Consider the following 23,744-nt stretch of genomic DNA (forward strand, 5'->3'; position numbering starts at 1 on the left):
TTGATCCTGCCAATCCATGAGCATGGAAGATCTTTCCATCTTCTGAGATCTTCTAGAATTTCTTTCTTCAGAGACTTGAAGTTCTTATTATACAGATCTTTCACTTCCTTAGTTAGAGTCACGCCAAGATATTTTATATTTTTTGTGACTATTGAGAAGGGTGTTGTTTCCCTAATTTCTTTCTCAGCCTGTTTATTCTTTGTGTAGAGAAAGGCCATTGATTTGTTTGAGTTAATTTTATATCCAGCTACTTCACCGAAGCTGTTTATCAGGTTTAGGAGTTCTCTGGTGGAATTTTTAGGGTCACTTATATATACTATCATATCATCTGCAAAAAGTGATATTTTGACTTCATCTTTTCCAATTTGTATCCCTTTGATCTCCTTTTGTTGTCGAATTGCTCTGGCTAGGACTTCAAGTACAATGTTGAATAGGTATGGAGAAAGTGGACAGCCTTGTCTAGTCCCTGATTTTAGAGGGAATGCTTCAAGCTTCTCACCATTTACTTTGATGTTGGCTACTGGTTTGCTGTAGATTGCTTTTATCATGGTTAGGTATGGGCCTTGAATTCCTGATCTTTCCAAGACTTTTATCATGAATGGGTGTTGGATCTTGTCAAATGCTTTTTCTGCATCTAACGAGATGACCATGTGGTTTTTGTCTTTGAGTTTGTTTATATACTGGATTACGTTGATGGATTTCCGTATATTGAACCATCCCTGCATCCCTGGGATGAAACCTACTTGGTCAGGATGGATGATTGTTTTGATGTGTTCTTGGATTCGGTTAGCAAGAACTTTATTGAGGATTTTTGCATCAATATTCATAAGGGATATTGGTCTGAAGTTTTCTATCTTTGTTGGGTCTTTTTGTGGTTTAGGTATCAGAGTAATTGTGGCTTCATAGAATGAGTTGGGTAGAGTACCTTCTGTTTCTATTTTGTGGAATAGTTTGTGAAGAACTGGGATTAGATCTTCTTTGAAGGTCTGATAGAACTCTGCAGTAAACCCATCTGGTCCTGGGCTTTTTTTGGTTGGGAGACTATTAATGACTGCTTCTATTTCTTTGGGGGATATAGGGTTGTTTAGATCATTAACCTGATCTTGGTTCAACTTTGGTACCTGGTATCTGTCTAGGAACTTCTCCATTTCATCCAGGTTCTCCAGTTTTGTTGAGTATAGCCTTTGGTAGAAGGATCTGATGGTGTTTTGGATGTCTTCAGGATCTGTTGTTATGTCTCCTTTTTCATTTCTGATTTTGTTAATTAGAATACTTTCCCTGTGCCCTCTAGTTAGTCTGGCTAAGGGTTTATCTATCTTGTTGATTTTCTCAAAGAACCAGCTCCTTGATTGGTTGATTCTTTGAATAGTTCTTCTTGTTTCCACTTGATTGATTTCGCCCCTGAGTTTGATTATTTCCTGCAGTCTACTCTTCTTGGGTGAATTTGCTTCCTTTTGTTCTAGTGCTTTTAGGTGTGTTGTCAAGCTGCTAATGTGTGCTCTCTCTAGTTTCTTTTTGGAGGCACTCAGAGCTATGAGTTTTCCTCTTAGAAATGCTTTCATTGTGTCCCATAAGTTTGGGTATGTTGTGCCTTCATTTTCATTGAACTCTAAAAAGTCCTTGATTTCTTTCTTTATTCCTTCCTTGACCAAGGTATCATTGAGAAGAGTGTTGTTCAGTTTCCACGTGAATGTTGGCTTTCTATTATTTATTTTGTTATTGATGATCAGCCTTAGTCCATGGTGATCTGATAGGATGCATGGGACAATTTCAATGTTTTTGTATCTGTTGAGTCCTGTTTTGTGCCCAATTACGTGGTCAATTTTGGAGAAGGTACCATGAGGTGCTGAGAAGAAGGTGTATCCTTTTGTTTTAGGGTAAAATGTTCTGTAGATATCTGCCAGATCCATTTGATCCATAACTTCTGTTAGTTTCACTGTGTCCCTGTTTAGTTTCTGTTTCCATGATCTGTCCATTGGTGAAAGTGGTGTGTTGAAGTCTCCCACTATTATTGTATGAGGTGCAATGTGTGCTTTGAGATTTACTAAAGTTTCTTTAATGAATGAGGCTGCCTTTGTATTTGGAGCATAGATATTCAGGATTGATAGTTCCTCTTGGAGGATTTTACCTTTGATGAGTATGAAGTGCCCCTCCCTGTCTTTTTTGATGACTTTGGGTTGGAAGTCAATCTTATCTGATATTAGAATGGCTACTCCAGCTTGTTTCTTCAGACCATTTGCTTGGAAAATTGTTTTCCAGCCTTTCATTCTGAGGTAGTGTCTATCTTTTTCTCTGAGATGAGTTTCTTGTAAGCAGCAAAATGTTGGGTCTTGTTTGTGTAGCCAGTTTGTTAGTCTATGTCTTTTTATCGGGGAGTTGAGTCCATTGATATTAAGAGATATTAAGGAAAAGTAATTGTTGTTTCCTGTTATTTTTGTTGTTAAAGTTGGCATTCTGTTCTTGTGGCTGTCTTCTTTTAGGTTTGTTGAGGGATTACCTTCTTGTTGTTTCTAGGGCGTGGTTCCTGTCCTTGTATTGGTTTTTTTCCGTTATTATCCTTTGAAGGGCTGGATTCCTGGAGAGATAATGTGTGAATTTGGTTTTGTCGTGGAATACTTTGGTTTCTCCATCTATGTTAATTGAGAGTTTGGCTGGGTATAGTAGCCTGGGCTGGAATTTGTGTTCTTTTAGTGTCTGTATAACATCTGTCCAGGATCTTCTGGCTTTCATAGTCTCTGGTGAAAAATCTGGTGTAATTCTGATAGGCTTGCCTTTATATGTTACTTGGCCTTTTTCTCTTACTGCTTTTAGTATTCTATCTTTATTTAGTGCATTTGTTGTTCTGATTATTATGTGTCGGGAGGTATTTCTTTTCTGGTCCAGTCTATTTGGAGTTCTGTAGGCTTCTTGTATGTTCATGGGCATCTCTTTCTTTAGATTTGGGAAGTTTTCTTCTATAATTTTGTTGAAGATGTTTGCTGGTCCTTTGAGTTGAAAATCTTCATTCTCATCCACTCCTATTATCCGTAGGTTTGGTCTTCTCATTGTGTCCTGTATTTCCTGGATGTTTTGAGTTAGGATCTTTTTGCATTTTCCATTTTCATTAATTGTTGTGCCGATGTTCTGTATGGAATCTTCTGCACCTGAGATTCTCTCTTCCATCTCTTGTATTCTGTTGCTGATGCTTGCATCTATGGTTCCAGATTTCTTTCCTAGGGTTTCTATCTCCAGTGTTGCCTCATTTTGGGTTTTCTTTATTGTGTCTACTTCCCTTTTTAGGTCTAGTATGGTTTTGTTCATTTCCATCATCTGATTGGATGTGTTTTCCTGTTTCTCTTTAAGGACTTCTACCAGTTTGATTGTGTTTTCCTGTTTTTCTTTAAGGACTTGTAACTCTTTAGCCATGTTCTCCTGTAGTTCTTTAAAGTCCTTCTTGATGTCCTCTACCATCATCATGAGATATGCTTTTAAATCCAGGTCTAGTTTTTCAGGTGTGTTGGGGTGCCCTGGACTGGGCGAAGTGGGAGTGCTGGGTCCTGATGATGGTGAGTGGTCTTGGTTTCTGTTAGTAAGATTCTTACCTTTACCTCTCGCCATCTGGTAATCTCTGGAGTTGTTATAGTTGTCTCTGTTCAGAGGTTGTTCTTCTGGTGATTCTGAGTATCCTCTGTCAGCAGACCTGGGAGACAGGCTCTCTCCTCTGAGTTTCAGTGGTAAGAGCACTCCCTGCTGACAAGCTTTCCTCTTAAAGGGAAGGTGTACAGATATCTGGCGTTTGGACCTCCTCCTGGCCGAAGAAGAAGGCGGAAAACAGGACCTTTCCCAGATGCTGTGTTGCTTTGGCAGGTCACAGAAGCTGTAGGCTTCTGTGGTGCACACTCTCAGCTGTGCAGACTAAGTTCCTAAGTTCAGTGGAGTCCTGGATCCAAGATGTGCTCCCTGCTCCTGAGGCAGAGGGCTCCTGTGCAGGGCAGACCACTGTCTTCCAGCTAGGAGGGTGCCGGATGTCTGTGGCCCCAAAAGGGTGCTGCCTCAGCGGCTCTGTGGCTCCCGCCTGTCCCAGAAGCTGTCTGCCTCTGTGGTCCTCAGTCTTACCTGTACAGACTAAGTTCGGCGGAGTCCCGGAGCCAAGATGGCGCTCCCTGCAGGGCAGGTCACTGTCCTCCGGCTGGGAGGGTGCCGGATGTCTTCGGAATTCTTTTTTTTTTTAAGGTAGGGTCTCACAATGTAACCCCGGTTTTAAATTCACTGTATAGAACAGGCTGGCCTAAAATTCAGAGATATACACCTGCTTCTTCCTGAAGGTGATGGGGCTAAAGGTATGTGCTGCCTCTGGCAAATGAAGAATTCTTTTCCTGGCATTTCTGTTATCCCATAATCTTCCCCTTCTGCAGGATTTGTGTTTGCCATTTCATACTTTGAGCTGTAATTTGCACATCTTTGGGTTGCAGGAATCTTTTTTGTTCTATCATCTTTTATTTTATATTAAAGTTGTTTTTTGTTTTTGTTTTTGTTTGATCGTTTTTTGGTTTTTGAGACAGGGTTTCTCTGTGCAGTCCTGGCTGTCCTGTAGACCAAGCTGGCCTCAACTCAGAAATCCACCTTCCTCTGCCTCCCAAGGGCTGGGATTAAAGGCATGCGCCACCACTGCCCGGCCTTTAAAGATATTTTTATTTATGTGTATGAGTGTTTTGCCTGGATGTATGTGTGCCCACCACATGTGTGCAGGGCCCACAGAGGCCAGAGGAAGAAGTTGGATCCCCAGGAACTGGAGTTATAGTTCATTGTGAGCCACTGTGTGGGTGCTGGAAACTGAATTTGGATCCTCTACAAGAGCAGCAAGTGCTTAACTTGTGAGCTGTCTCTGCAGCCCTGGTCTGTTTACTTTTATAAGCTCTCCTTAGTGCTCAGTCTTCACCTAGGACTCAGGATCCCTGCCACTATTTAAAGAAAAATGGGTGACAGTAACAGGGATAGTGATTTAACAACAAACCTGACACTAATATGCAGTAAAAAGCAAGTGCCTTTCAATTTCACCCCCTTAATGAGGTACAGGAAGAACAGGATGTTGTGATAGAGGAGGTGTGAGGGTTATTAAAGCTAAAGAAAGTTATAATGAATAAGTAATTGTGGAGATCATACGGAAATGGAGAAAGACAAAAATTACAAATTTCAATTGAGCAAAAAAAAAAAATAGTAATTAAGAAGTCTGTTACAGGGCTGGGAAAGGAGCTCAGAGGTAGAAGGCCTGGGAGAGAGAGGAAAGGGGGAGGGAGGAAACAGGGAAGGAAGGAAGGAAAAGGAAGGAAGGAAGCAGGGAAGGAAGGAAGGAAGGAAGGAAGGAAGGAAGGAAGGAAGGAAGGAAGGAAGGAAGGAAAAGGAAGGAAAAGGAAGGAAAAGGAAGGAAGGAAGGAAAAGGAAGGAAGGAAGGAAGGAAAAGGAAGGAAGGAAGGAAGGAAGGAAGGAAGGAAGGAAGGAAGGAAGGAAGGAAGGAAGGAAGGAAGGAAAATGTAGATTAGGAAAGTAAAAGGCAAGTGAAGTTAAGGATTTAAATCTCCTTCCCGCCACTATTTCTTCCTAACAGAAGCTCCCTGGATTGTCTCAGGAAGGTGAGAGAGCCAGTGCTTGTATCTTAAGTGAAAACAGATTAAGGAGTGCCGCTGCAGGACTCACAGGATGTCAGTTAGGCTGACCTGTCTCCCTTCCCTGCTGAGCAGGGTGGTGGTGGTAGTGGTGGGGCATCTCTCCTTGGTGATTCTCAGCCAGCAGTATGGCTGCACTCTGGGCATAGAGCCCACCCTGCTGGGCACTCTCTTCTTTCTGCACGGGTCAGGTTTTAAAGCCTAGGCCCCAGGGGGGCTTTGGCTGGTGCACATACAGACAAGAAGCACACACATACATAAATAAAAATGAATCAAATAAATATGTAAGTAAATAAATCCCCATTCCCAAACTCTGTTAGCTAGAGACACGAGGATCTCTGGGACTTAATGGCCACCAGGCTAGTTCCAGGTTCAGTAAGACTCCATCTCAAATGAATAAGGCAGAGAATGATAGAGTAGAATACCCAATGTCCTCAGTGTGTCTTTTTCCTCACCCACAGCATGCTTGCACACATGCACGCACACACACACACACACACACACACACACACACACACACAGCACACCACACCACACCACAAATGCATCCCCACTGCAGTCAAATCAAAAAGTAAGCAATTAACCTCTGGTATTTGCACAAATTCTTAAAAAGAAAAAGAAAAGCATGAAATTCAACTCTGTGCCTTGGTTTTTAATGATGGTATCTATTTCTGTGAGTCAGTGCTGTCCACCGACATTTGGTCTTCTACTTCAGCTTCCCAGCTCTGGAGATCTGTGGAGCATTCATATAGATTTTGACACCAAACGCCTGGACCCCTGGGAGCGCATCATACCCACCTTCAAGTACAGCAGGGAGGTCCCATTCTTTGAGATGCTTGTCCCCACAACAGACACGGTGCGCTATGGCTATCTAATGGAAAAGCTGCTGGCCGTCAAGCATTCGGTGTTGTTTACGGGAACAACTGGTGTCGGCAAGGTAGGAAAACATGCATCAGAAGTGCTGTCAAACTGAGGGCACTGGGGAGTTAGGGTGCCCAGCATCAGAAATAATACATTGTTTCCTGGAGTAGGGGAGGGTTTTGGTTTGGGGTTTTTTTCTGTTTTGTTTTGTTTTGTTTTTTTAGATTTTATCACTTTTTTCAGAATTTAACTCTTCAGAATCCACACTGACCCTGGGACTTCCCCAAATGTTATCAGTTTCTAAATGTATCCTCAGCTTGGTCTCGGAGACCAAGCTTTGCACTTAGGGAGGGATGTTTGTGTATTTCTGCAGTTGCCACATGTTGTCTGGATAGAAACTGCCCAGGGCAGCTGTATTCCCCACGAGCTCTCCCCATTCTGTCCTCTTTCCTATTTACTTTTAACTGTTACACCCACAACTTCAGGGTCATTTTAATTTGGTAAGGAGAGGGTGGAGGAAAAAAATATCTAAAGGTTTCCGCACAAACCAGGATTCACTGCTTACCTTCCATATTATCTCTGAGAAACATGGGCCACCGAGATGTCTCAGCAAGTAAAGGGGCTTGCTGCCAAGCCTGGCTCCATGAGTTTCGTTCTCAGAACTCATAAGGTGGAAGGAGAGAAGCAGTTTCTGTAAGTGGCCTTCTGACCTCCACACATGTGCATCATGACATACAGGCACCCATACACATACATGAGCACTCTCTCTCTCTCTCTCTCTCACACACACACACACACACACACATACACACACACACTCACAAATATAAATTTTTAATTTTTTCAAAAAGAAAAGAAATGTAGGTCTACCTCATTATCTAACTGGATACTAACAGATAAATTTGATATGACACTAAGACTTTCTTCCAAGTTAGATCTGATTCGAGTATTTCTTTAGTTCTGATGAATGTACCCAAAGATCAATGTCCACAGTGAAACAATAACAGTTTTGTTTAGATCCATCCTTGCTTCTTCTATACTGTGTTTCATTCATGGTGCTGGGTGGTGACCAGTACAGGCTACTGAAAAAGTATCACATTGAATATAAAATCAATTAACATATTCTTTTTTTATTCAAAGTCTGTTATTGCAAAAGGATTGCTGAATAGAATTCAAGAATCAGCTGGCTATGTCCCTGTTTATCTAAATTTTTCTGCCCAAACTTCATCTTCAAGGACTCAGGAGATCATTGAGTCAAAACTGGAACGAAAGAGAAAAAATATTCTAGGTGAGCGTCATCGTCACGGTTTTGCTCTGCACATTCACTAAGCCAGTAAATTGTGTACAAAGAGAGCAAGCTGAGGAAACCAACTCGCCTTACAGCAGCCCGCCTAGTCCTCTGGGGGAAAACATTGATCTCTCCTATAGGTCCTAAGCCTCAGCCCAAGTTCGTGCAGAATGAGTAAAGGCGTTGTGCTAACTCATTTTTCTCATCCAGATATTTCACTGTGAACTGCAAACCATTTATTTCTCCCACCACAATGTCAACTGCTTTCCTTGTTGCTGTGACAATACCTGAGAAAGGCAATTGAAAGGAGGCATTTGGCTCATGGCTTAAGGGAGAAGGCTGACGTAGTGGGGAAAGCATGGCGGCAGGAGCAAGCAGGTGGTCACAACCACATTTGCCATCGAAACTCAGAGACATGAATGCTGGTGCTCAGCTGGCTTTCTCCTTTTTATTTAATTTTTCATTTTTATTCATTCTGGGATCCCATGGGATTGTGCCAGCCACATTCGGGGTTAATCTTCCCTATCCCCAATGAACCTCTCTGGAAACACTCTCACAGACACACCTAGACTCCAAGTGGAGTGAAGGTGAAGACTAACCAGGACAGCCACCTTCAGCCTGGATCATCTGCAGTCTCTGAGACTTCATGGCCCCTCTTCTCTCCACCCACAGCTCTCAAACCTCAATCGATTTCCATATGTTTAAGCTAACAAATATCTTCATATCTGGCACATGGAGTTTCTGGGTTCAGTTGAAAGTAACATGAGACTAGGTTTGTCTTCAGTTGGTGTTTTCAACCAAGTTTTAGCATCTCCTTCTCTTTCCCTTATTAACTAGTTGTGTTGTTGTGTTGTTGTCATTGTAAGTGTAATTTTCCTGTCACCTTTAGATATTTTAAGTCTGGACCCATGTAAAACATCAACCCCAAGCCTAATTAAAAGTCAGCCCTTGTCTCTGTTGTGAGTCAGATTTGCAGCTCCAGGAATTGACATGGGGTGTAGCATGGGGTGATGCTACCCCTTTCTTCGTGCCGAGGTTCTGATGGGTAGGGGCAGGAGAAGATAGAATAGACTAATGTTTTGTCCCTCGATGGCATTTAGAGTGTCACCGTGTGTGGCCCCTGATCCTCCGGCCCTGGGTTACTCTGGGAGGCAGGCTTGCAGGAGCAAGCTCTTGAGAGCATCCCTAAAAGAATATTCACTGGCCAGGTTTCAGCCTCCTTAATGGAAAGCTGCCTGATGTTGATCTCCAGGTCACAGAATCAACTTCCTCCAGCTTCCAGCAATGTAAGTTCAACCTACGTGCTAGACTTCACTTAACAGAGCCCACAGTCCTCCAGGTGGGTGGGTACCTGACAGAGCTCAGATGCTTCCCACATTGTCCATCCTGTGCTGACCTCCATGTACTAACAGTGAGGTTACCAACTGCCTCACTGTCTCCTCAGGCTTCCCCTTTTCTTGCTCAGTTAAACACAGGACAGCAGATGCCAGTCCGTTTTTTTGTTTTGTTTTGTTTTGTTTTTTTGTTTTTATTTTTGTTTTTGTTTTTCATGAGCTCCAAATTTTCATGAGCGATTCTCTTAGGTCTTTTCCCCACTTGGATCTTGCTACATGGCTCATCTGGGACAGAAGATAAAGTGGAGCTCTGAATCGGCTTTGGTTGCCTTGGAATCCTCACCTATCGTTCATCTCAACCGCAGGGCTATGGCTCTTTTCTCAAACCCTGGAAGCCAGAGTAGGGAAGCCACCTCCTGTGCTGCCTTCCTACTTCCTTCTGGGATTTTCCATTGATGGGGTTGGGATAGCTTCAAATAGCAAAGCCTAGTCCATGTGGAGGTAATGAGGTGGTGTTCATTAATTGAAACTTTTAGAGTCCCTCTACATCCTTCTGTGGAAAGATAACCCCCTTCCTCCTCCATGTTCAGGCACTCAGGCCACACATCTGGTCAGGGAAGAAGGTGAGGCTGAGTCCCAGAAAGGTCCAGACCCTACTGGGGTAACCCGTCCAGCAGGTCCAGTTATTTGAGGGTCACGACGGGACCTCCTCCTAAGAACCAAATGGGGGGTAGAGAGAGATGAGGGCCTTGTACGAATAACGACACGGAAACCGTTCTGGAATGTATCAAGGCCCCAATATTTTGAGAAAGGCCCAAGGCTTAAATGCACAAGCAAAAGGGGAAGTACAGATACTTATCAGTGGGAGGGTTAGGGCAATACAAGCAAAAGGAGAAGTACTTATGGGAGGGGGGGCAATAGAAATTCTTTCTTTTGGCAGCTACACGGGGAAGCAGAAACTTGGTGGTATCAGGGTGTGGTCAGGACATCGGTGATGGCTTAGGGCTGGAACATTCTCGGAATCGGTAGGGCTGAAACATTCTCGGAATCGGTAGGGCTGAAACATTCTCAGAATCGGTGTGTCGGTGGCCCACTTTTGACCCCCTTTTCTTCTCGGGGGGAGAGGCCCGATTCAGAGATCAAGAGTTGTCTTAATAGCTCCCAACACTGGGGAACTAGCATCATCAAGTGTTTCTGAGTCTTAAGTGAGGGACCACATAACATAACAATGTGAAAGCCTTGGTCAGGTCTGTAGCTCCCAGCAGAGGGTAGATGGGCAGATCCCTGGTGACCCCAAATGCCTCAGTGCTCCCCCCCCCAATACCATTACACCAAGAACTAAGCTTCAATGTGAACTTTTGTGAGGACAAGTTGTTTTTAAGCCACAACAACAAATGGTCTTATGTTTTCTAAGGACAGATTGTGATTCTTTCAAAATTCCTTCTTTTCTTCCAGGAGCACCAGGAAATAAACAAGTGGTGATTTTTGTTGATGATCTGAATATGCCCCGGCTGGACCGCTATGGCTCCCAACCACCAATTGAACTGCTTCGGCAGTATCAAGATTTTGGTGGATTCTATGATAGAAACAAACTCTTTTGGAAAGAAATACAGGTTAATTTTAGATTTCACGTTAATTGGTGTGTTCAAAGATGGACGATATTTCCAAATACTACAGACTGGGTAGCTTCAGCTAGTTTCTCATAATCCTAAAGGCTCAAAATGAAGGGGTGAGCAGCATCCACTCTCCTGAGACTTCCATCCATGATTTGTAGGTGTCCATCTTCTCCTCATGTCCCTACATGGGGTTGTCATTCTGTATTCTACTGTCAATAACAGTTATATAGGATGGGTAAGTCATGAAGAGATTTATTGTGGGTTGTGGTTTTGATCCAAGGGCAAGAGACCACATGTGGTGCCAGATTTCATCATTGGAACAGTCAGATGGTAGGTGACACTGGAAAGATGTAAACAAGCATCTCTTCAACCCAGATAGGGAGCCGAGGGGAGGCCAAAATAAAGACAGCATCCAAATCCAACCTGATCGACCCCTGAGTTTATTGGGCTTATTCACACGTATAGGTGTGAGGAAAGGTTACTTACAGGAACATGGATAACTCAAAGGCAGCTGCAGCACTGGATATGGTGGTTATATGTCTCCCAACACTTGGGAGGCAGAAACAAGTGGATCTCTGTGACCAGGCCAGCCTGGTCTATATCACAAGTTCTAGGGCAGCCAGGGTCACAGAATGAAATCTTGTCTCAGGAGGAAAAAAAATGGGATCAGATGTCTCACCCAAAGCCCACCCCCAAACTCAGCATGGGTGACAAATCACAAAAACTGGATCAGGAGTTTGTTGTACAACTTGCAAACAGATCAAGTTCAGAGAGTCTCCTCTCCTCAGCAGATTACCCATATAATCTTGGGGAGCCAGGAACCTTGTGAATCTAGTAAGTTTCTGAGACTTCCTGGAACTTGTGAGTTCTTTGTATCCGGATATGAGCAAAGTTCCTTTTACAGCTTTTTAAGAAACAGAGGGAAATGCTACACAACAGCAAGGCTGGAGAAGTATGAGCAGTGCCACCCTGATAACCTTAGCTAGTCTTAATCCTTTCCTAAAGCTACCATCTCAAAACAACAATGTTGGATTAAACTTCTCCCCTCTACATGCCCCTTAAGAGGGATTAAAGTCCAACATAAGTTATGGAGGAGGCAAACTGTACTCAAATTACAATTGGTTTTCTTCTTATTGAGGTACCATTTGTATTGTATTAGGGTTCACTCTAAAGGCATCATTTTACATTAATCACCTCTCCAAATTCCCTGTCTCCAAAAGCAATCGGTTTTTATAAAAAATTAGGGCTTTGGCATATTATTTCTGAGTAAATTCAGTCTATAAAGCGTGTTGGTGTTTCTTACCTGTAATTCAGCTCATTTCATTTGCACTAAGGTTTTGTTATGCTGCTTCAGGAGATGAGTGGCCAGTGAGACAGTCCTTGCCTCCCAGGGAGCTCAGTTTTGGAAAGTAGACAGTTATTTGTTGTAAAAGATAATGAGTAGGAAAGACAGCGAGAATTCAGGATTGAGATGGGGTTGGGGCTAAGAGAAGCCAGTGTTTGGGAGACTAGACAGTAAGGACAGACAGAGGGCATGAACACTTTATACCTCATAAACAAGGAGTGTGAAATGCCCTAGTTCTGTAAAATATGACTCTAGAACAGCAAGAGGGACAGAACTCACATCTCAGATGGCTATGAGTTCATGATTTAAAAAAAAAAATGTGAGTTTGTCCTCTCAGTGATGGGGAGTCTCCAAAGCAAGTGTTCTAGAAAGATCTACTTGGCTGTAAGAAAGGAGTGGACTAGAAAGGAGGCAAGAATAGAGACTCTGGAGTCCCTAAGAGGAGAAAAGATGAGAGTCAGAGCCTTGTTGTGGCCACATGTGCCACCAACAAGCCATCAGCAGGACTCAAGAGTCTGGGGGAGAATGGGGACCCTGTGTGGACTGCCTGCTCTGATTCTATCCTAAAAGGGGGCATGTCTGCAGTAAGTCATTTCTGCCCATAGTAAAGACAAATTGCAGAAAGCACTGTTACATCATTTAACTTCCCCAGCATCCCTGCAAAACAAATGGTGTTATTGACTCAAAGACAAACAGACACAGGCCAAATCCTAGAATTTCTTTTGAATGTATGGGTCACCCGTTGCAAATATTTCTCTGCTCACTTATTTCTTTTCATTTCCACAGTTGTTATCAGAAGCCAGTCTCTATCTCTCTCTCTCTCTCTCTCAGATTCCTAAAGCCAATAGTCTATACCTCCTATAATATCAGTCAGATTTAAACTAACACATTTAACTGATCACTAGACACACTAGGCCTGCTCCCTGACCTACAAACAGCATAAGTGGCCTTTTAATCTCTATTGCTTGTTTTTAAACATTTATTTTTAATTGTGTGCCTATTCTGGGGGTGCATATGTCCTCATGGAGTCCTAAAGAAGGTGTCTGGCCTCCTGGAGCTACAGGCAAATTGTGTTTCCTGATGTGGACGCTAGGAAGGAAACTGCAACAACTAACTACAGTCCCCTGCAAACGCAGAACATGTTCTTAAACACTAAGCCATCTTGCCAGTCTCCAGAGCAATGTTTTTAAAAATAAAGCCCTGGGGCTGGCAAGATGGCTCAGCGGGTAAGAGCACTGACTGCTCTTGCAAAGGTCCTGAGTTCAAATCCCAGCAACCACATGGTGGCTCACAACCACCCGTAATGAGATCTGATGCCCTCTTCTGGTGTGTCTGAAGACAGCAACAGTGTACTTATGTATAATAAATAAATCTTTGTACTGGAGCGAGCAGGGACTGAGCAAGTAGAATTGACTGAGCGGGACTGACCAGAATGAGCGGGGTTGACAGGAGCGAGCAGAGGGTCCTAAAATAAATAGATAAATAAATATCCCTGACATTGCCAAGGAAAAACCTTGGTTTTTCATCATGAAATAAGGGTGTGAATAGTGAACTCAAAGAGTCATGGGGTTGCAAAGCCAGCTCATCATAGGTCCTCAAGAGTGTTGTTTCTGAGCCAGATGTGATGGTGCACACAGAACTTGGGGAGGCAGAGGCAGGTGGATTTCTGAGTTCGAGGCCAGCCTGGTCTACAAAGTGAGTTCCAGGACAGCCAGGGCTACACAGAGAAACCCTGTCTCGAAAAAAAAAAAAAAAAAAAAAGTGTTGTTTCTGAGTCCTGATATTAGGGAGGGCAGACCTTATCATTTTCTCTACATGCTGACCCACATTGCTTTCTCTCCACCCAGGATGTAACAATTGTGTCAGCATGTGCACCTCCAGGAGGGGGTCGCAATCCTGTGACACCCCGCTTCATCCGACACTTCAGCATGCTGTGCCTCCCGATGCCCTCAGAGCACAGTCTGAAGCAGATATTCCAGGTGAGTGCGGATTCTAATTTAAACAAGATGGGGCAAAGAAAACATGGACTAAGGATCCCAGAGTCAAAACAGTCCACAGGATTTCTAAGGACCCCTTTCACCTCTTTTCTAAGCAGGGAGCATCTGACCATGGGCACCCGGAGAGCAGCTGGGCGGTGTATGCATTACTGACTTCTGTATCTGTGATCTCCCAGGCAGACCATTTAGGAATGCAGACAGGTTATATGTGACACTCCTAAAGAAGGCAGATCTCTTCCACTGTCCAGCCCTTACCTCTGTGCACATTTCAGACATGACCTCCAGGTCTGAATCCCCTACTTAAATCACACAACACTCCAGGCAGCTACAGTTCAACACACCTCAGACAGACATCATGAACTCTCCCATCATCACTGTGAACAATGAGCTAGCTTTCTCCCACCTGAGCTAACCTCCCTGGGTGACCACCTCCTCATCTTTTAAACAGGAAACACATTGTTACCTTAACCTAGAAGCACTCATCAGAGCATCCTGCGATGGGAAACGTTGCTCTGAAAAGGATGATGGCAGGACATGGCATGCGTCAGTGGGGCATGCCATCTCCAGTCACCCAAGGTGGGGTCTTGGAAGAGGCTACAAGTTGACAGAGAGGGAAGAGAGCCCAGGAACGGAGAGTTCTTGAGTGAACACAGTCACAGAAACAGAAAATGGGAAGTTCATGGGAAGTTACAGACCAGTTATGAACTCCACTCAGCCAACCCAAACAACCACACATCACAAGAAAGATCCTGTTCTTGAAAGTATACTCTGAAATGAACAAGGGCTTGATTGCAGGTGCCTTAGTCTCAGAATTTAGCCTTCTTCTATTGCACTTGGAAAACAGTATCAAACTGGAGTATTTGAAAGACAAATATTGGGTTAAAAAAAATCTCTCTCCATTATTTTTCTGGTTCTAGGCCATCTTGAATGGCTTCCTGGCTGACTTCCCAGAAGCAGTAAAGCAAACGTCATCAAATATTGTAGAAGCTGCCGTTGAGATTTACAACAGGATGAGTGTCGATCTCCTGCCAACCCCAGCCAAGTCCCATTATGTCTTTAACCTGAGAGACTTATCCAAGTGTGTGCAAGGTGGTGTCCTCATTCTTGCTTCTGCATTTCCATTGCCCTCCACCAAATCTCTCAGAATCATGTGCACCAACTCCTAGCATGATGGTTAATCTCAGTTGTCTGCAGGATGAGATCTAGAATCACCCAGGAGAGGACCTTCTTGGCATGGTTAATTGAGGTGGGAAGACCTACCCACTGTGGGCGTCACTATTCCCTATGTTTGAGATCCAGACTATATAAGAAGGAGGAAGTGAGCTGAGCATATTCTGTTTCTCAACTTTGCTGTTCCTGCTGCCTGGCTGTGGATGTGCTGTGCACAGCCACCCCACCCATGCTCCTGCTCATACAACCTCCCTGGAGAGATGGACTGGAACTATGAGAAAAATCCATGAGAAAAACCTTCCTTCTTCCTAACTTGCTTTTGTCGGGGTATTTTATTACAGCAACAGAAAAGTAATGGTGACACAGAACATAACTTACTCAAGACTCCTTACGGCCCTATCTCACACTGAATCCCAGAACCTTCTCAAATCTCTACCCAATTCCACTTTCCCCCTTCCAGCTAAGGGTGAGGAATAGAAAGCTGAAAAATAGAAGCAAGCAGACCAAAGATGCTGCATCTCCCAAAGCTCCCAGACAACCTGACTTTTCCTATCCTGATCTGAACTGCCCCTGTACAGAGTTCCTTCTCCACCTGCCTCATCTGAGACTTGGTTCTTACAATCCCCACATTGCTTTTATAGTAACCTCTTCTATTAGATCATTCCCAGCATCATTTTTGCAAATCCAATAATAGATCCCACCTTTAAAATTTAATTCCTCTTTTTTTCTAGAAAGACTTCTGTTATATAAATTAAATAAATAAAGCAAGCCTCTCCTCAGCAATGCTTCTAGTGTAAGCTCTCCTGTTCCCTACTCTCCCTGGCTGTTGTCACTCCATTGGCATCGATAACTGCTCCTCCTCCCTACCTTAAAATCATGGCCTGGGCTCTGTACTCAGTCAACTTTTTGTTCAACCTCAGTCAGTCCTCTGTTCCAGAGAGCAGCCTCTCCTCTGAGCATGCCTCCCGTGTTCTACACTCTTCTCCATGTCCTCACTCAGCTCCTCAACTGGACTTCTTAAACTTGATTGAAAGTAGGTTATTAGCTAGCTTCAGTGATGCACACCTTTAATTCCAGCACTTGGGAGGCAGAGGCAGGCAGGTCTCTGTGAGTTCCAGGCCAGCCTGGTCTACATGGTGTGTTCTAGGATAGCCAGAGCTACATAGTGAGATCCTGTCTCAAAAGAGAGAGAGAGGGAGAAACAGAGAGAGAGAGAGAGAGAGAGAGAGAGAGAGAGAGAGAGAGAGAGAGAGAGAGAGAGAGAGAGAGAGAAGGAAAAGAAAAGAAAAGAGAAAAGAAAAAGAAAAGAAAAGAAAAGAAAAGAAAAGAAAAGAAAAGAAAAGAAAAGAAAAGAAAAGATAGAGTCTTTCTTCATCCCTCTGCCACTACCACTGCCACTGGTATTCCTGCCATAGCAGGGACCATCATTAACTCCTCTGGTTATGAACCTTGACCTCCACCCACTCCCTGAACAACTACCCTTTCAAAATATATATCAAACCTAACGACTTCTTTCCATCCCAAGCTGGACTTAAGTGTTTTCTACTTTATTAAACTGAGATTCCATAAATGCAATTTTTTCTTTTTTCTCCTTTTCTAAAAAAAACAAACAAACAAACAAATACAGGTATTCTCCAATGTGATCCAGGAACAATAAGAGAAGAACTTCAGATATTTAGACTGTTTTGCCACGAATGTCAAAGAGTATTCCATGATCGCCTGATCAATAATGAAGACAAACACTACTTCCATGTCATTTTGACAGAAATGGCCAGTAAGTATCTTTATTTAGCTGGGTTTTCTTTTTAATGTTTTAGAAATCAGAGAAACAATTTGGTTTCCATAAAAGTGAACTGAAAATGAGTTTATGAGTGTTAGGCATTCATAAGTAAAAATTTTTGGTAAGTCAAATATATATAAATATTATGAAGATGAATTACTAAAATAAAGGTTTTATAGTCTTAATCAGGTATGAAATTAGAAGTAGAGACAGGAAAATGGACAAATGAAATTTTGTCTAATAGGAAGGCAGGATAACATGTTTCCTCTCTTACAAGGAATAGAGAGGGAAAGAGAATATTGATGAATGATATGACAGCAGAGAGAAGTAGAAGGAGGAAGCAGTCTGAAATGACATGGAAGGGAACAAGAGACGATCATGGGCAAACAGAAAAACAAATATCACATGCCTTCTGTCATCGAGGATTTAGGGTGTGTGTGTGTGTGTGTGTGTGTGGTTATGAGCACACACATGTAATACATATGCCACACATACATGGCATAATGGAGAATCTAGGGGGTAACTATATATAGTTATAGTTATAATCCTAGCACTCAGGAAGCTCCAACAAGAACACTGCATTAAGTTTGAGGCCAGCTTGGCTACAGCATGTGATATGTATATGTATGCACATGTGTGGCATCATGGGGAATCTAGGTATATATACAGACCCATGGTTATATACATATGTCACACATATATGACATGGACACAGATAAGTTTAGTTAGGGGGCAGAGGCTTAGAAGGAAAGGGAGACAAAGGAGGGAAAATAAAAACAAAAATAATGATCTATTTATATCAAAATGGCATCATGAAACCCATTATTTTATATGCTAACTAAAAAAACGTATTTTTATCTGGGTGTAGTAATTCATTTCCATAATCCTAGCACTCAGGAGGCTCCAGCAAGAGGATTGCATTAAGTTTGAGGCCAGCTTGGCTACAGCATGAGACTCTGTCTCAAAAAAGAATTTTTTAAAAGATAAAAAGAAATGATGACAATCCCAAAATGTTTCTTTTTTATTGAATAGTTATTCAATATTTACTATTTACCCAAAAATTCTAATACTTACTAAATAATGAAATCTGGGAAATTTTCCACACAACTAAAATGGTATGTTGTTGGCATGGCTGTCTCTCAGTTTTTATATCAACTGCAGACACGAATCTGTAGATCGCATTAGAATGCTACATGCAAACCAATCCCCATGGTGAAGTTGCTTTTGTTTGTTAACAGACAAGCACTTTGGAATTGCAATTGACCTGGAATACTTTTTAAGCAAGCCCATCATATTTGGGGATTTCATTAAGGTGAGTGGTCTACTGCCTGGCTGTACTCAAAGGTATTTGATGTTTTCTGAATCAGATTCATCCACGTTAGGATTTTGCATTTGTGAAGATTAAACATCTAAGCCAAGTGTGGACAAGCTCCGGTCCCATGGTCCAAATCTGCCTGCTGCCTAGTTCTTGTAAATATGCTTTATTCCGACACAGCTCACTCTACGGCCACCTTTGCCCAGTGTTAGCAGAGTACAGTATCAGAGCCAGAGACAGGTGCTCTGCAACACCAAGTATTATTTACTATCTGGTCTTCCTTAGCTCAGGCCCGTTGTACCTAGCTGTGCAATCCCCAATCACTTGCTTTCGGTCATGGAAGTGTAATAGTCAAAGGAGCTGTTCTCTTCATTTCAAGGAAACTCACAAGTAGCAAAACACTCTTACATTTAACTATCTTTTATATCATTGTAAGTCTCCATTCTTCCAAAAGCATCAACACATGGACCTATTTTTACCCTCTGAACAATCCTGGAACAAATCTTCCATTAGCCCCCAACCCACCTGTCTTAATTAGGGTTTTACTGCTGTGAAGAGACACCATGACCATGGCAATTCTTGTAAGGACAACATTTAATTGGGGCTGGCTTACAGGTTCAGAGGTTCAGTCCATTGTCATCAAGGCAGGAGCATGGCATCATCCAGGCAGGCATGACACAGGCAGAGCTGAGAGTTCTACATCTTCATCTGAGGGTTACTAGCAGAATACTGGCTTCCAGGCAGCTAGGACTAGGGTATTATAGGTCCACAGCCACTGTGACACACCTACTCCAACAAGGCCTGGCTCAAGCATACACAAACCATCACACCACCTATACAGCAAACTGCCATCTGCTTCCATCAAACTGACTTTTACTTGGGGAATATGATCTTTGTCTCAAAGCCAAGGGCCACACCCATTTCATTTGCCAAGGTCTCAGCCTCACACAGAAAGCAAAGGTACATAGCTGCCTGCCTACCAAAGCTAATGATCTGATAGTAAATTAACTGGTCCTTCTATAAGCTATATGCAGGGCCTCACTCCAAATGAGTATTACCACCTGACGTCGGGGGAAGGATAGTTTATTTGTGTGAAGTATACTTACTTAAAGTTATCATTTAAAATGAAGGCCCAGCAGTCATAGATGCCTATCCAAGTCCTGTACAAGGTTAAAGCTGTCAGTATTCCCCGACGGGTGGGATAGCTGCTCAGGAGCTCATACACCTCACTAAGGAGCTACTGGCAAGTGGTGGCTGATGGGGAAGGGAGAGACAATTTTACTCAAGGATGTGGCCCTGAAGGTTGGTTGCCTATGAATGCTCCAGTGGGCAGGCCTATACTCATGGACATACAGGCAGTACTGATTGGACTTTATGGTTTTAAATTTTAATCAACTAATTCTTTAAAAATCAGTCAACATGAATTAGGAGGGAGGATAGAGGGATGTCTTAGAGGAGTTAAGGAGAAGATGAATATAATCTAAATATATTATATGCATGTTTGAAATTACCAACAAATTTTAAAAGGAAAGAAAGACTAGGTCAAACACAACAAAGTAAGTAAAAATAAATAAACTATGAGGGTTTGTTCTCACAATTTACATTTGTTATGTGGTTTTAGTGATAGTATTATCAAATAAAAGAATAAAGAAAGACCTGGAGAGATGGCTTAGTCAGTAAAGGGCTTGCCCAACAAGCATGAAGACATAGTTCTTAATTAGGATTATACTTCTGTGAACCATGACCAAGGCAACTCTTATTAGGACAACATTTAATTGGGGCTGGCTTACAGGTTCACAGGTTCAGTCCATTATCATCAAAGCAAGAGCATGGCAGCATCCAGGCAGGCATGACACAGGCAGAGCTGAGAGTTCTACATCTTCATCTGAAGGCCACTATGAGTTGACTGACTTCCTCAGTGACATCCTCCAACAAGACCTCACCTCCAAATAGTGCCACTCCCTAGGCTAAGCTACCACAACATAAGTTCGAATCCCCAGAACTCCATGTAAAAACCAGATGCAGTAGTGTACACATAGCAAGCACATTTATAGCAATTAGCAATATGAGAGACAGAGATTGGGGAATCCCTCAAAACTATGCTGGCCTAATTTGCAAAGTTCCGGGCCAATAAGACAGAAATTGGAAAGCTTCCGAGGACAAACAATCCAAAGTTGTCCTCTGACTTCCACATTAGAATACCCACAACTTCACACACACACACACACACACACACACACACACACACACCAAGGGGGGAGAAAGAAAGGGAGTGCAAAGTTAAACAGATAAAACAGACCTGGGGGATGGCCAGGTGGTAGAGCATTTGCCTAGGATATGTGAGCCCTGCGTACAAGAACTCTCTTTGCTTTTTCCAGGTTTATTTTAGCAGAAGTGCCTCCCAGCCATTGCTACAGCAAAGAAAAGGCATCCTCAATCGGGCCAACTAAGGCGCTCAGTTCCTTTTGTTTTACACCTGATTTTTATTCTCAACAGTATGTTTAACTCTAGGCTGGCCGCTGTTGTCAAAACAGAACAAAACCTACATGTAGTCCCAAAAACGATCATTCATGGTGCTCACAATTGGCCCTGTGGATTTTCAGTTAGCTTTTTGAATGGCAACAGCCTAAGAGTATGAAACCAGAACACACACACACACACAAATTAAATAATTTCAAACTCCTTTCTGCGTGAGGTTTATTGCAAAAATCATTGTCATTACAACCTAGCACTGGAAAAGGTGAAGTGAAATAATTTTCCAGATTGTCTGTGTGTGTCATATGTCTATATAAGGCAATTGACCCAACTTGGTGTGTTCCCACAAATCGCCTTACAGTTTGGAGCAGAGAAGTCTGACCGCATCTATGATGATTTACCCGACATGGAGAAAATCGAGAATGTTCTGCAGGACTATCTCGATGACTATAACCTCACAAACCCTAAGGAAGTGAAGCTGGTGTTCTTCCAGGATGCCATAGAGCACGTGTCCAGGTACAGTGCCACAGGCTCCCACACATACTTGATCTAATCTGTGTTTCAGTAAAGATAAAACTTTAGACGCATTAGGAGACTAGTTAAAGGCCCATAGAAATAAGCAATGTGAACTAAAAGATACTTTATAAGATTTTTTTAAAGATTTTGTTTATTTACTTTGTGTGTGTGTGTGTGTGTGTGGTACCTGAGGTAGCCAGAAAAGGATGTTAGATTCCCTGGAGCTGGAGATACAAGCAGTTTTGAACTGCCCAATGTGGGTGCTGGAACAAAACCCAGGTCCTCTGGGAGAGCATGCTCATAATTACTGAGCCATCTCTCTAGCCCCCAAATAAATATATTTCTATATGCCTAAAATAGATACAAAATGAATTTTCTATGGAATCCCATAGGTCATTATTGCAAAATATCAAAATATTAGACATACCTATGTGTATAGTGTGTTGTCTACATATATCTATGTGCACCATGTGCATATCTGATACCCTCGGTGGTGAAAAGAGGGGGTTGGAGCCCCCGGAATTGTTATAAACCACCATGAGGGTGCTAGGAACAAACCCTGAGTTCTCTGCAAGAGCAACAAGTGTCCTTAACCACTAAGCTATTTCTCTACATCCTGTGATTGCAAAGCATTAATCAATTTTATTTGTTTGTTTTTATTCTTGTTATAGATAGTATCTGAAGTGGTTTAATAGATATATTGGGCTAATTACAAGGTACACGTGTGCCTACAAAGAAAACTCAAGATTATAGTAAATATCGTTGAACCCTGATGATAGATCTATCTGCTTAAAAGTGTGACTCCTGCCCACTTAGGGCCCTCTTGGAGGGACATTCCTCACATGTGGGCACTGAGCCTGAATGTCTTCAGTACTTGAGACACACACCACTTTATAGAGTAGTTCATGTCCTTCTAGACCATTCTGAGTGTTTAAATAACCTTTCCAGGTGAGCCCCCATTTGTGACTTCTGGTGTCAGGTCCCTCCTAGGGAGCAGAAGCAATAATGGGACTCAGTGAGCATGGAAAGCCTTGATACATGGCATCATGTAATGGTCATGGTCCCCTCTTAGCTCTGTGCCCCAAGCTCTTTGTGAATTCGGCTCAGAGAATGTTCTTCCTGGCTGTTTAGACACACATTAACTGGCTTTATTTCACCATTGTCTTTCAGTGGTTATAGGCTGCTCTCTTGGGGTGCTTCTCATAGTTTCATCAGATAGTACCTGGAGTACCTGGCACATCTCTGTCCTCAGATACTCCCTCCACACGCCTCTCTGTGACCACAGTAGGGGTGTTTGGGCTTCACCAAATCACGGCCCTGGCACCAACAACAAGAAGAGAAGTCAAGTGGCCATATAACTTAGCTATTCCATCATATCTATTCTTTCTGTCAAAGCAGCCACACAGATACATCCAGACTCATACAAGGAGAACAGTGCTCTAGCCTTTGATGGGATCACAGAACAAACTGGACCAGAAACAATACTGCATCGACTTACAGACAATGCCATGGAAAAATCAGGCACACTCTCCCAATTCTTACTCATGAATGGCAGGCTTAGGAATCATATTCAGACCTTTGACTCTAATTCCACTGCCGGTCTCCCAAACCAGAACAGACCCAGTTTTTCATAAAAGCTCCATAAATTATTCTTTAAAATTATTCTCATGCTTCTCTTAGCTTTATCCTTACCAAGCATAGCTCTCCTGAATCGTGCCAGGAGTACAATGGTTGAAAGCCCAGCACTTGGGAGAGTGAGGCAGGATTGCTACAAGTTTGAGACTATCCTGGGCTATTATACCAAGACTTGTCTCAGATCCCTCTCCACTAAAAATGTATCCTGATGTTTCGTGTTAATTATTAAAAGAATTTCCAGCCTTCAATATGCTTAGCTTCATAAATTTCTAATACTGTACTTTAAAAATGATACCCACATATGGTGACATTTTTAAAAATCATTTTGAAATATCAGTGTGAGTGGGATGTCCCTTGATCTATAACTATAGCAAAAATTTAACAGCTTTGAGGGTCTATATTCATTTTGGCCAAATTTTAGTGCTGGTTCTTGTTCAGACTGACAACCCCAAGGATTTTTTTCACATAAATAAAGTCTCCCATGAGTCCTACAATTCTGCTCTTAACTCAAATTCAAGGAGTCATGTTTGCCACAGCTTGCATTATAAGATGACTGTTTATCTGTCACTGGGTTATCAAGATAGTGCTTGGTCCCTATCTGTTCTTTTACCGACATACCCACATGCTATATCTGAACAACTTTCATTCCCATAGAGAAACCTTATTTAAAACACTGATGATAATAATTTTTTAAAGAAATTATTTGTACCCTTTCTATTTTGTTTTTAAAAGTTTGTCAACACCATCACTCCCTGGGGAGGTCTTGTGAG

The 23,744-nt window shown here is 42.5% G+C and overlaps 1 protein-coding gene across 1 annotated transcript in view; it reads left to right on the forward strand.

Moving 5' to 3' along the window:
- The window catches only part of Dnah6 (dynein axonemal heavy chain 6), a 202,163-nt gene that overhangs the window by 97,987 nt on the left and 80,432 nt on the right, over positions 1-23,744 (forward strand). Inside the window, exons 38-45 of the mRNA XM_021164519.2 lie at positions 6,358-6,579; positions 7,644-7,791; positions 10,581-10,738; positions 13,934-14,065; positions 15,001-15,172; positions 16,881-17,027; positions 18,272-18,345; positions 21,185-21,339. Of these exons, the coding sequence (XP_021020178.1) occupies positions 6,358-6,579; positions 7,644-7,791; positions 10,581-10,738; positions 13,934-14,065; positions 15,001-15,172; positions 16,881-17,027; positions 18,272-18,345; positions 21,185-21,339 (1,208 nt within the window). The remainder of the gene's footprint in view (positions 1-6,357; positions 6,580-7,643; positions 7,792-10,580; positions 10,739-13,933; positions 14,066-15,000; positions 15,173-16,880; positions 17,028-18,271; positions 18,346-21,184; positions 21,340-23,744) is intronic.

This window comes from Mus caroli, unplaced genomic scaffold (assembly GCF_978045245.1).
Source record: "Mus caroli unplaced genomic scaffold, Mus_caroli_1 scaffold_7, whole genome shotgun sequence".
Lineage (NCBI taxonomy): Eukaryota > Metazoa > Chordata > Mammalia > Rodentia > Muridae > Mus > Mus caroli.